Genomic DNA, 13,344 nt, shown 5'->3' on the forward strand with positions numbered 1-13,344 from the left:
GTGACCCTAGCTAGGTTTGCTTTCTTAAGCCCCAGTTTGCCCATCTATTACATGAGAGGGATCAACTTGATGATCTCCATTGCAGGTCTAATGTTCTTGATCTTAAATTTAAGGATCACTTGATTCATGATGCTGGCCTTTGTGCTGGTCCTTGCTAACACAGATACTTCTCATTCCTTGTTCCCTACCCTCGGAAAGACTAACACACAGCCAGGTAACCCACTCACCAAGTGTCTCTGGAAGAGAATTCTATCCCCACCAAGTGCAGGTGGCAAGCTATGGTGGGGGGAAAGCATGCAATATAGAAGAAAGGAAAACAGCTGGAATTACATTCTTCTTTTATGTCTTTATTTGCCACTTTGAGTTCCTTTATCCCATCAATACAAACATGTAGAACAGCCGGAAACCATGTTTTATGCATCACATACCAGGTGGCCGAGTGAGGCAAACAACATTCCCCAGGGCAGTGCCAAGGGAGCCCCTCCTAGGAGCAAAGCAAGTGGGCCCTAAGAGGCCAGGTAGAGCAGAAAAGCTTCCTCACCAAGCAGTTGGCCTGCTAAAACATGAGGATCACAGCGCATAGACTCAAAACACATTCATTGTCCTTTTTTTTTTCTACCAAAAGAAAAAAAAATCCTTCTATAACTTAAATGCTATTTTTTTTGCTATCTACATCATATATAAAATATAGACTCTGTTTACTTTATAACACACATATTTTTTGATAAATAGCTCTTTAAAATATCTACTGTACATATGTTCATGCGTTGACATTTTTCTCATATATATATATGTTTGTATTTGTACACATATATGTAAAACACAATAAATACATACTTCACATCGATACAGCAACAAAATGAATGCGAGGTTTGTTGGTAAGGAAAGAAATGAAAACAAAACAAACCAAAGGCAGTACTGGAAAAGCCCCAGGCAGCATTCAAGAATGAAAACCTGCAAGGGGCTCAGTCCTTCCCCAGGACAAGGCACTGGGCACGTTAATGACTTAGATGTGAAGGTAAAGGGGCTTGTGGGGTCACTTGCTCTTATTGAATTCCCTTCATGGGGGACTAGCTTCCGTATCAGAAATCTCTCATCCTGCCCACTGGGCCAAACCTGGAACTAAAGGCAGCTTTGGAGCAAGGCTAAGGATTGAGGGCAGCTGACTCATTCTGCAGCTTAGCTCTATGGTTGGGCTGGAGAGGGTGGAGAGAGGAAGGGCTAAGAAGGTCATCTAGAGAGATCAGCAGAAGAGTGGACTGAGGAGAAGGGCAGCTGAGTCAAAACCCCAAACTCCTGGATGCAATTGTTTTTGAGATTGTCTACATCTGCTCAGCCCTTTCCGTTACTACACCAACACTCCCAAACCCCCCCACCCCCACCTCAAGCCACAGCATGCACCATATTCTTATTACCCTTTATTCAGGGAGTCAGGAGATTGGTGGAAAGTGGGACAAGAGAAGGAAAATACAACAGATATAGGAATTTCCAGAGTGTACTATCTTGAACTGTAACTTCAACAGAAGAGAGGACAGGGTTATTCCCTACAATGGAAAGCTAACCCATTTGGGAGAGAGCAGGTCTCCTTGCTTCTCACATCTCCAGTCCAATGAACTTAATCACTTAAGATGTAATGCTAACTTAATTTTCAGAGCCCCCTCCCCCTCATTGTCCTCATTTCTTTCTTTCTTCTTCTTCTTCTTTTTTTTTTTTTTGGCAGGGCAATGAGGGTTAAGTGACTTGCCCAGGGTCACATAGCGAGTAAGTGTCAAGCGTCTGAGGCTGGATTTGAACTCAGGTCCTCCTGAATCCAGGGCTGGTGCTTTATCCACTGTGCCACCTAGCTGCCCCATCCTCATTTCTTTTTAAACAAATGAAATCGCTCCTACTAATATTAATGGTGGCCACACTCCCTCTAGTCTGTCCTTGAAAGGTGACAAAGCCCATCTATCAGTACTGAAGTGCTAGGGTGGTGAAAATCAGCTCATTCTCCCTGGGACCTGTGTACCTTTCTAGGTGTGTGGGGAACAAAAAAGTCTAGTTCCACATTATGGAATGATCATGCCCCTATGGGATCTTACTATAAAAATCTATAGATATTTTATTTCACTGCTCCTTATATCCTGGAGGGGGGGGGAATAAGTATAATAAGTATAAAAGAAAGATGACATTTTGAGTTATGGACTTTAAAAAGTGGGGGAACATTCAATGTAAAAATATAGAATGCAAGCATGAATTCCAGGGCAGTCCACTACCTGGGCCTTAAATTTCATAGCTTTGAAAGTTAAAAGGAAAAATTGTGTGTGTGTGTGTGTGTATACATACACACACACACACCCACCCACCCACACACACCCTTATTCAGTAAGGGGTGGGGGGTGGAGTAGGGAATGGAATCAGGACTGTTAGCAAGGACTCCAGTTTGGTGCAGTGGAAATGCATTAATTCTGCAGTCCAAAATTCTGAGTGCAATCCCTACCTCCAATTTACTACCTATGTGACCTTGGACAAATCACTCAATTTCCCTGGGGCTCAGTTTCCTCATTTACAAATTGAAGAGGTTGATACAGCTGGCCTCTCAGCTTCCTTTCAGTTCTAAAGCTACCATTATAGAGGATTATTTAGCTAACTTTTTAAAGAAGCAGAATGATATAGTGAAAGGGATAGGACAGGAAGACCAGAACCTTGGGTTCTAATTCTGACTTTGTCACTCAAAATCTAAGTGACCTTGGGCAAGTCATTTTCCTTTTCTAGTGCTTTTTTTTCCCGAGGCAATGAGGGTTAAGTGACTTGCCCAGGGTCACACAGCTAGTGTCAAGTGTATGAGGTCAAATTTGAACTCGGGTCCTCCTGAATCCACAGTCTGTGCTTTATCCACTGCACCACCTAGCTGCCCCCAAGTGCTCAATTTCTTGATCTTGAACTTGGAAGGGGATCCTTTTCAGTGATGATTTCATGACTATGATACAAATATATCTTTTTTTTCTCCTTCTCTGTGAAGTTAGGTTTACCTTCTCCCCAGGTGGTCACCACCACCACCCTCTTCAACCCCATGACTATTCAAAAACACCAGATCAGAGAAAGCAAAATTAGACCTCAAAGAACTCTGGATTCAAAATTGTCAGAGCTGAGTTCCAGTGTCAGTCCTGATACTATTAAGTTTTGCAAACTTGGGTAAATTACTTCATTTGCTTAAGCCTCAGTTTTTTTCATCTGTAAAATGAAAGGTTAAATGAACTTAAAGGTCTCTTCCAACTCTAACAGTCTATGATCCCACCTTGTGAGAGATCTCACTTGGTTTAAGCCCTGCTGAACATCAGCCTAGAACACAGCTGCTGGTTAGAACCTTATGCTACAATTTTGTGATAAGATTCAGGGTAAGGCAGTACAATGAACTCAAAGCTCCCCAGAACTAAGGCTTCTGGGTACATATACAGGTGAATACAAAAAATACCATTCACTGAGACAAGATCTTTTTTTCTATTATACTTGGTCCAGAGCAAGCCAGAGATGAAAAAGAATCCAATAAGCCAATCTTGGGTCTTTCAAAAATGCCTAGCTCTGTGGTTTCTTGTATCACCTGCAATCAAAATTAACTCAGAAAGTAAGATTTTAAAGGGAGTGACATTTCTGTTCTCAAAGGAGGAAAAAATTGACTTCTTTTTGCAGTTCAATAATCATCTGGCCTAAACTCAAGTGCTGCATCCTATAAAACAGGAGGTTGGGTGTCACTGATAGTACAGAGAAGCCTTAATCACTCAGATATGAACAGGCAGGAAAATATTCTCATCAAGTCACTGGAGGAAGAGAGTGATGCTTGCTCCAATAAATGAAGCCAAGGATAAAAGGACCACATTCTTGAGAGGCATCATAATACAATGGAAAGAGCATGGAATGTGGAATCAGAGACCCCAAGCCCAAACCCCATCTCTACCACTTACTACCTGTGGACATTGAACAAATTATTTACCCTCAGTTTCCTCATCTGTCAAAGGAGGGGGTTATACTGATTGGCTTCCTATATCTTTTCCAGTTCTGGGTTGATGATGCCACATCTGCCCTCTTCACTGCTAGCAATGTTCCAAAAGGTCAAGTATCCCAAATGGAGGGTTGTCTCCTACAGAGTATAGAAATGAATTGATCTGAGAACTTAGAGAAGAGCAATCACTAAAAGGCAGCAAAGGTCCATTAAGATCAAGTCGGGGAAGACTAACCTCATAGCCCTTTTTGGTTATTCAACTGGTAGTTCAGTAGAAGGTCCTAGACAATAATAATTTAATGTCTAGCATTTAGATGGTACTATAAGTTTTGCTTTGCTCTTTATAGCTGTTATCTCATTGAGTCTAGCAAGACATTTGGCAAAGCCTCTTGTGATATCCTTGAGACAAGGCAGAGAGATCTTGGCTGAGAGTCAACTATCTGGATACCTGGGTAAAGGCTGAAGCCCAAAAGTGATGACCAGCAGATCATGGAGGTCTTCAGTAGCATTCCATGGCTCTGTCCTTGGTCCTACTCTAGTTAACATTTTTTAAAAATCCGTGACCTGAATGAAAACATAGATGTTATATATCAAATTTTCATATGGTATGAAGTTGAAGGAAGTAGAAAATACATTAGATCCAAAAAGATCCTGATAAGCTTGAGCAATGGGCCAAATTAATTAACAGAAAATTCCATGGTGATAAATAAATGTACCTACATTTGGGTTCAAAAATTCATTTGCATGGGTCTCTAAGATGGCTAGACAATAACTCATATGGGAAAAAGATGTGGGTATTTTTATTTGCCACAAACTCAATGAGTCAACACTGTGACATGACAACCAAAAAAAGTGATGTAACCTTCTGCCATATTAATAGAAATATGGGTGTTTGGACAAGACGGGTGATGCTTGCTCTAGTCAGATCTTATCTGGAGTATTGTTATCGAGAAGTGTCACATTTTAGGAATGATATTGACAGCCTGGATCACACCCAGGAAAGAGTAACCAGGGTGTTAAAGGGACTCAAAATCATGCCACAGGATTTGGTTGAAGAAAAAGTGGGGAAAGGGAAGGGATGGATCACAGAGCTAGAAGCAATGGGCAGAGAGTAGTATAAAGAGAAAGCTTTAAGATTTCAATCCAAGGGAAGAATGCCTATTACTTATTGCTGTCTAAAAATAAAATTGGCTGGGTTAGGAGGTAGTGAGTTCTCCATTTCTGGATGTCTTCAAGTAGAGGCTGAAAAGCTACTTGTGGATGTTATAGAAGGAATTTCAGCTTGAGTGTGGTTTGGATGCAGTGAAGTTCCTTCCAACTGGCATTCTGGGATCTCCCCTCAGGGAGGTCATCTTGAGCTTGGAGCTAGCAGGACTAGCCTCAGTAAAGGAATTCTGCATCCAGCCTATAAATGCATAGGTGCTTTAATGAAGTCACTGTGGAAGAATCTCATCTCTCCTCCCATAAAATAACTGGAGATGAAATCTTTGGTATTATCCCACAGGTCTTAACTGGGCAGGGGCACAGACAATGATGGGGCAAATCAACAGAGTAATAGGGAGCAGAGTTTTAAGCAAAGTGAAAGGGCAGCCTCCTTCCCCCGGTATCACTGCAAGCAGCCAAAAGTGGGTCAGCAACTGCTGGAGCTATCCAGGATTAGTAGATGGCCCTGTTGCCTGTGGGGTTCTATCCCCAGCCTGCCAGGGAATTTAGCTATATGGGAAGAGACCTCCCCCAGCTTCTTTGTAAGAGGTTGATATCCGTGGTGTGGAACTTCACATACAACATCGGAATTTTAAAAAATATTGATCTGTTTTACTGATTTCTTTTCCTCTTCCTCTTTTCCTTTATTAAAAAAAATCATCATTATGAGAGATAGCCCTCTGGGAGAAGGAGGAAGAGGAATATAGGGAGAAATCTAGGCAACATAAAAACAAAAGATAACCATGCAAATCTTTTTAAAAGAAATGCTTATTTCCTCTCCATCTGTGAAGACTCTGGGTCTGTTGTCACTGTGGCAGAAGTTAAGACCCAAGAACTGAGTCATGTTGGATTTTACTCTGACTTTTTAACTATGAGAACCATACTACTTTTAGTCATTTCTCTTTCCTGTACCTGCATCAGAGGCATTCCAGGAGCCATTCTTTGGGGTTTCCTTGGTGAAAATGTTGATTTCTGTGTTTTTTCCTAACTAGGAAATACACATTCCATCCACATCCCATCTTCAAAGGGGCACTCACAGTCTACCAAAAAGGACTCTGAATTTCTGCCATAAAGTCTTTGAAAATATCTCCCTAGTGTTATGGTGAGTTGCCAAGGATTTTCCTAATTTTAGCATGTGACTTGGAGTTTTGAAACAAAGAGAGGAGTCTAATCTGACTTTCTCTCTCTCTCTTCCTGCTGACAACCATTTCTTTTCAAACAGGCTAGGATTTAAATTCTTTTTCACTCAGGACCCACAGAATCTGTTTACCCAAATGTAAGCACCCCATCTAGCCCTGAAACCTAGGAAAAGAGGAATGGGAGGTCCTGCTGCAGGCGAATACTTCAAAGGAATGGAGCTCCTGAAGAAGTTTAAGGTGATTCCAAGGAGACTTTTAAATCCTACCAATTTTCTCACGTTGAATCTACTGAAGGAAGAGGCTGGAACTCCTTAGGTAATAGCTTTAGGTCGGTGATCAAAATGTATAGGATACTCCAGTTAAACTCCCCAGCAGAGAGGGTGAATTGTTTCAACCTTGATGGTTCTTAAATTTAATTCTTTTCATTGGAAACAGCAGAACATTTCCAGTAGCATTTCAATTTATTTTTTAAAAAATTGAATATACTGTAGTAGCCCAGGGACCCACAGTATATTTCAGTGGTGGGGAGGGAAGGAAGAAAAAAGAAGCTAATGATCCCATTCATTATAGACATGTACCTGCCCAGTGGCAGTAGACTATACCAGATGCCTTTTAGATGTTTTTTCTCATTCTATTTCAGTCAACTGAAAAGTAGCTCAAAGTTCTTGCCATCCCCATTGAAGTCAGCTTTCTTCTCTCGGCATGGGTATGTGACAGACAGGGGAGCAACACATTTTCTATGACTTTCTACCTTTAACCCAGAAAATCACGAAATCACAGATTTAGAGTTAGAAGGTACCATAGAAATCATCTTGTCCAATCCCCTCCTTTTACAGAGTAGGAAACTGAGGCATAGAGAGGCTAAGGGACTTGTCCAAGGCAGGGTAATTTTATAGGAGTAGTAATAAACAGAAGGATCCAAATCCCATCAAACCAAGAAAACCTTGAAAATTATGCCCTTTGATTTCATTTTTAAAAGGTCATACCCAAAATCCATTAGGCAGCTGACCTAGATCCTGGGAACAAAGGCAAGTCAGATGACCCTTACTTCTCTAAGGAGGCAGGAAAGAAAGGATTCTTTTTTGAGAGATATGAGGCACTAACCAGCTCTTTCCCTTTCAAACCTACTGAAAAAAAATCTGAGCAACTGTTCTGGTTTCCAGGTGAAGAAAAAGAGATTTAATACAGTTCAAGGCAATTCCAAAACTATTGTGAGCTTTAACTTCAGTCTGGGCTGTTATACCAATGATGTCAAGTCATATGCTTTTGCTCATTCTGTACCAAGAGAAGATAGGGCTGTCGTCTGAGTAAAACTGGACCTCACTGGGTGCTATCTTCTGTAATATTGCATGCACCTGAGGTTTGGGCTGTGCAATCACTTTGGCAGACAAAACCATATTGCAGTAACTTATCCATAAACCCTAATCCAACCTCATACAAAAATCTAATGAGTGTTATAGTGAGGTTTCAGTATGGTTATTCAACCTATTAACAGATTCAAGTGGTTTCTTCAATTCTAACACTATATCCTAACCCAACTTTGTAAAGAAAAAATGTCAAAGGGAACTCTTCTTTCAGCTTCTCATCAAGCTATCCTAATCAAAGTAATGTGGGGGGGAAAGGGAGACCAATTGGTGCTGGCCAATTTTTGGAAAGCCCCTCACTGCCAACCTGCAAGAGAAGAGAGGGACAGGAAATAGACAGCAAGTAGAAGGGGGGACTGTGTCACCCAGAAAAGCTATATTCTTCCCTATAGAATAAGGTTTAGGATGCTTTCTCATTCAAACACTATAGTCTGAAAAAGTGGCTGCCCAGGCTCCAAATCATCACACTTGACAATCCTCTCACACCCATCTACTGCACAGACACACACGCACACGCACACGCGCACACACACACACACACACACATTCTACTCATCCTTTTCCTCTGGAGAAAATGGGCATATGTGGAGATATGAGATTGCAGGACTGCATGGTGCCAGAATTGGGTATTGGGAAGGTCATTCATGCCAGCAGCAAACAGAGCTAGCCATTGAATGCAGCCTGATGTACCAGCACCATGTGGCTTGGGAGGAAAGTTGGGATGGATGTATATGTAGGGTGTAGAGCCACATGTGATGCAGAGAGAGGGCAGGAAGGGTTAAAAAAAAAAGCCCTCTACCTTTCACAGTAAATGCAAAAGAGGCAGATAAAACACATAGAAATTTCTACCTTGAACTCAGCCAGCTAGCACTACTGGCTGCTGACCAGCCAAGGGCAGCCCAGAGGATTCTGCATCCTCATGTGGGTTAGTTCATGCCCACAAAGAATCCTGTTGGGGATCCACTCCCCACAAACCCTTAGGTTTTTGTTTTTTGCAGCAAAGAAAGGGTTTCATTTCCTCCACCCACCAAAAGCATTCAGCTGCATTCTTTCTCCACCTCCCCTGTGTCACTTCCCCCCTACCATCCCCAAATTTCCTATGGTCAACATTGTCCCTAACCCACGCTAGCAGTATAGAGACATCCTGCTCCTGCGCATGGCCTCGCTGATCAGGTAGGCAGGGCTCAGCTCTGGCTCCTCAGTCATGATGGTGATATTCTGCCACTCCCCTGTTTGGCTGGACCGTTTGATGGTGTCTACAACACACAGAGCATAGAGGCAGTCATCAAAGGTGGCGGCCATGGTGAGGGGCCGCCCATCCCAGGTCCGCCTGTCTTCCTGGTCCTGGAAGGCTTGTCGCACTGCCTGCATCATCTTAATGGTACCCCGTAGGTAGGGTGAGGGGATATCACTAAAGGCCTTCTCTGGCAGCAGGGAGTTGCTAACGGGAGTAGCATCCTGGAGCAGAAGTTCCTGCTGAGGGGCACTGTTCCGTTGGCCATAGAGATCCGTGCCAGCTGCCATCAGCCGCCCCGCAGAACCCACCACGATGATGTCCTGCTTGAATTCCCCCGGCACATTAAAATTGAGGGTTACAGTACAGCACACACCACCCTCCAACACCATCTGGAAGGTGCAGAAGTCATCGCTGGTGATCTGGCGGATGCCCTTGATGTGGTCCGTCTGCTTCACAAAGGTTTTGAGTAGCCCATGAACTTTCACTGCCTTCTGGCTGGTGAGGAAGGTCAGCAGGTCAATGATGTAGGTGCCCACGGAGTGCAGGCCCCCACCTCCCATCAGGTCATCACAACTCCAATTGTACTTCTTGCCCAGGAGGCTCCCGCTGTGCACCTGTACCTCACATACCAGCAGGTCCCCTACATAGCCTTCTTGGATGAGCTGTTTCATACGCACGAAGGCAGGCAGGAAACGCAGGACGTTGCCCATAATGCTCATGAGTTTGGGGTAGTAGTGGGCAGCTGACATCATCCGGAAGGCATCCAGGGGTGTAGCTGTTCGGTCACAGATGACGTTCTTTCCAATACCTTTAAGGAAGAAAAGAGAACATAAGAATTCATAGGTGTATTGGGAGATGAGAAGTATTTTTGGCCCTGTTAGCCCCTGAAGTTATTCTTGGGCCTGGGAGAAGGAGTAACTTTATAAGATGTTTTCATGAGTATAAAGGAACATAAGGACTTCATCTCCTGCACTACCTCTTCAATTTGTTTTTTTAACGATTCTGGTTAGTGCCCATCCATGACTGTTTAGCATCCTATTGAAGTTCTTTACAGCTGGTGAGGGATGACTTATTCTATAGATCAGGGTATCATGTACTATGATTGCTAACAGCCTCCTTATCCCTTTAAATGTGACTGGGGAGGAGGTGGAAAGGGCTACTTTTAGTTAATCATGAGAAATCAACTTTGCCCAAGTTTGGGAACTTCCTCCATCCAAAAATCTCCAAACCTCTTTAACTCTGTAGGTAAGTCTTAGAGAGCAGTCTGAGGCTGGTTAAATTATTTACTAGTAAGTATCAGAAGTAGGATTTAGTTACAGGTCTCAAGTCCATCATTCTACCCATTATGTAATTCTGTGAACAAGATTGGTATAATGGATGGAGAGGTGGCTTTGAAATCACAAAGACCTGGGTTCAAGGCCTACCTTTTGACACATACTGGCTATTTGACCCTGGTTGAGTCACTTAACCTCTAAGTGCTCTAGACATCTCTTTAAGACTGCATGTTGCTGACAAGGTGCTGATCTGCATTGTTAAAGTGGGTTTTCTTCCCTAGAGTTCCCTATACCAATAAGATCCTATGTGACCCTACCTCATAAATACATGCACAGTAAATATATTTATTCCATGGCAGTTAAGGGGTTATTATTAAACCACAAAGAATAAATGAATATTGGTTCTTTTAATCTTTCAAGAGAAACTAAAAGATTTAGGGCCAGGAAATAACAGATCAAAGGGCAACTTAAGAATGTAGTTAGAGGCAGATGATACTTTAGAGCAAGGGTCTTCAACTGGGATCCACTAACTTTTTTTTTTATAACTGTATTACAATATATTTAGTTTTCTTTGTAACCCTGTGAATTTTAGTCATTTAAAAACATTGTTAAGGCAGCTAAGTAGCACAATGGATAGAGCACCAGCCTTGGAATCAGGAGGACCTGAGTTCAAATCTGACCTCAGGTATTTACTAGCTGTGTGCCCCTAGGCAAGTTACTTAACCCCAATTGCCTCAAAAAAGAAAAAAAATTCTTCTAAGAAAGGGTCTGTAGATTTTACTAGAGTGCCAAAGGAGTTCATGACAGAAAAAAAAAGTTAAGAGTTCCTACTTTAAAGAAAGAAAAAGTAAATTTAGTCCAATAAACATGGGGACCCAGAAGAATTCAACCAAGAACACAGTGTAAACTGGAAGAAGAAGAAGACAGAACGCTAAGGCCAACAGAGACATCAAACAAGTACACCTACCATGTACAAGGAACTCTGCTGAGCTCCAGGTATACAGAAGTCAAATGAAAAAGTGTCCTGGCCCTTGAAGAGTTGACATTCTTCTAGACTTTTCAGGAAATTAGAAGAATTCTAGGACAATCAGAGTCAGAGGACCATCATGCTATAGTATAGAATGTGAGGTCCGTGAACTTGTTTTTTTTCATACTTGGATAACTGCATTTCAGCATAATTGGTTTCCTTTGTAATTCTCTGCATTTTATTTTATGCATTCAAAAACATTTTGAGAAGAAGTCCATAGACTTCACCAGACTTCTGAAAGAGTCCAGGACACACACAAAAAGGTTAGGAACCCCTGATATAGTGGAAACGGTGCTGGAACTAAGGGACCTGAGTTCAATTACCTGTTCCAATGATTATATGCTATGGGTACAAGTCATTTCATCTCTCTGACGCCTCAGTTTCTTCATCTGTAAAATGATAGGGTTGAACTTCATATTCCTTAAGATTCCTTCCAACTCTAAAATTCTAGATTTAGAACTAGATTGTATGAAGTCAATAAGTCTTATCTATAGACTTTTATACTTGCTTTAGCTACTTGGAATTGTCTATCTACACCCTCGTCATCAATTTTCCTATCTATAGTGAAATAGAACTCTAAAAGACAAACCCAAGAGTCATGATGAATTCCCAGGAAAAAATGAGTACAGGATACCTAGGGGGAGAAGAAGAAACTATGTTGCTGAGGCTGAGGCCTCAAGAAAGAACCCCAAGTCTTTAGGTTGTTGCAGGAAAGGCAGGGATCCAGCTGTGCTAACACCCATGCTATTAAATTAATCAGCCACTAGTGTCAGAGTACATGGCTAAGTTCTGCCTGATAGGTTAACTCTATTACATTGAGCTTTTATTATGTTTTGCAGGACATGATTTGACCTGCAAGCGTGTCCAAATCCATATAAAAGCTATGCAATAACAAGGTCCTTTCTGCTGAATTTTTTTCAAATGTGGATTCCAGCAGAGTGTATTTCCATTAGATGAGAATTGCCCATACAGAATGGCAGCCTGGTAAATTACTTTATACTCTCCCTGGCATAGCATCAAGACTCAAGAAACACTTTTCAATAGATTTTATTTATATATGCATATGTATATACACACACATATACACGCAAATATACATATATATACATGTGTATTAATAAATATATATATTAAATATATAATGCATATATATAATCTTCTATTGTTTGTGTCTCCCCAATACCCATAGCATCTGCAAAGGTAAAATAATAGGTATATTATTGTATGTGTATGTTTATATAGCTCTCTTTATACACATATAAACCCATATGTATTCATTTGGGTATGATGGTATATATGTGTGTATACCTATATGTATGTGTGTGTGTGTGTGTATATATATATATATACATATATATATATATATATACCTCCACATTTATAAATTAATGGTCCATTATATTTTTATAATTCTGACCCTGGAATAAAATGGCTGCAAATAAACTGCTAAGAGATTATATCTCCTATCCTATTCCATATAAGTCGAGTTAACTCTATATCCCTGGCATCCATGAATCAAAAAACAACATCAGGTCAAATGAAATCATGGGGTTCCTTTAACTCAGAGCAACTGGGTCAGGAAGTAACAGAAGAAATTGGAAGTAGGCTGGCAGGCCTCTGGTTTATATTAAGATTTTGTGCCTCCCTCAGACATCATACTTTTTCAATGTGGTCATGGAATCCCTAGAATCTTTAAATACAGCCTCATGCACTTGGGGACAAATTTACCTATAAACATGTTAATAAGTCATTGGAAGGACAGTGTATCAGCTTGCTCATGATTAGGTGGTGTTGCTTAAAGCAGTATGAGACCTATTAGATATACACAGTGGCCTACCCCAGCTAGGACCCCAGTACTAGGGCCTCCAGCAGGTACTTTCTCAACACACCATATTTAAGCTAAATTAATTTACACTTGCAACTTTGCTGTATAATGGTATTTTTTAAAAATCATTGCAAATAGACATAATCTATTCCCTGTGTGGTATAATTGGCAGAGGAGTCCAAAGATCTAGTTCTTGCTTTTCCAGTAATGAGCTGTATGACCGTAGGAAAGTCACTTGAGTCCTCACCTGCAAAATGGGTTGTGGAGATGGAGGAGAAAGGATTAGAACAGCTAGT

General features: G+C 41.4%; 1 protein-coding gene across 1 annotated transcript in view; it reads right to left on the reverse strand.

Annotated features, from left to right (window-relative positions):
• Positions 1-337: 337 nt before the first annotated feature.
• The window catches only part of GFOD1 (glucose-fructose oxidoreductase domain containing 1), a 165,820-nt gene continuing 152,813 nt past the window's right edge, over positions 338-13,344 (reverse strand). The window contains 1 exon segment of the mRNA XM_043988035.1: positions 338-9,730. Coding sequence (XP_043843970.1) covers positions 8,811-9,730 — 920 coding nt within the window. The 3' untranslated portion in view covers positions 338-8,810.

The sequence above is a fragment of the Dromiciops gliroides genome, chromosome 1, assembly GCF_019393635.1.
Source record: "Dromiciops gliroides isolate mDroGli1 chromosome 1, mDroGli1.pri, whole genome shotgun sequence".
In the NCBI taxonomy this organism is placed as follows: Eukaryota; Metazoa; Chordata; class Mammalia; order Microbiotheria; family Microbiotheriidae; genus Dromiciops; species Dromiciops gliroides.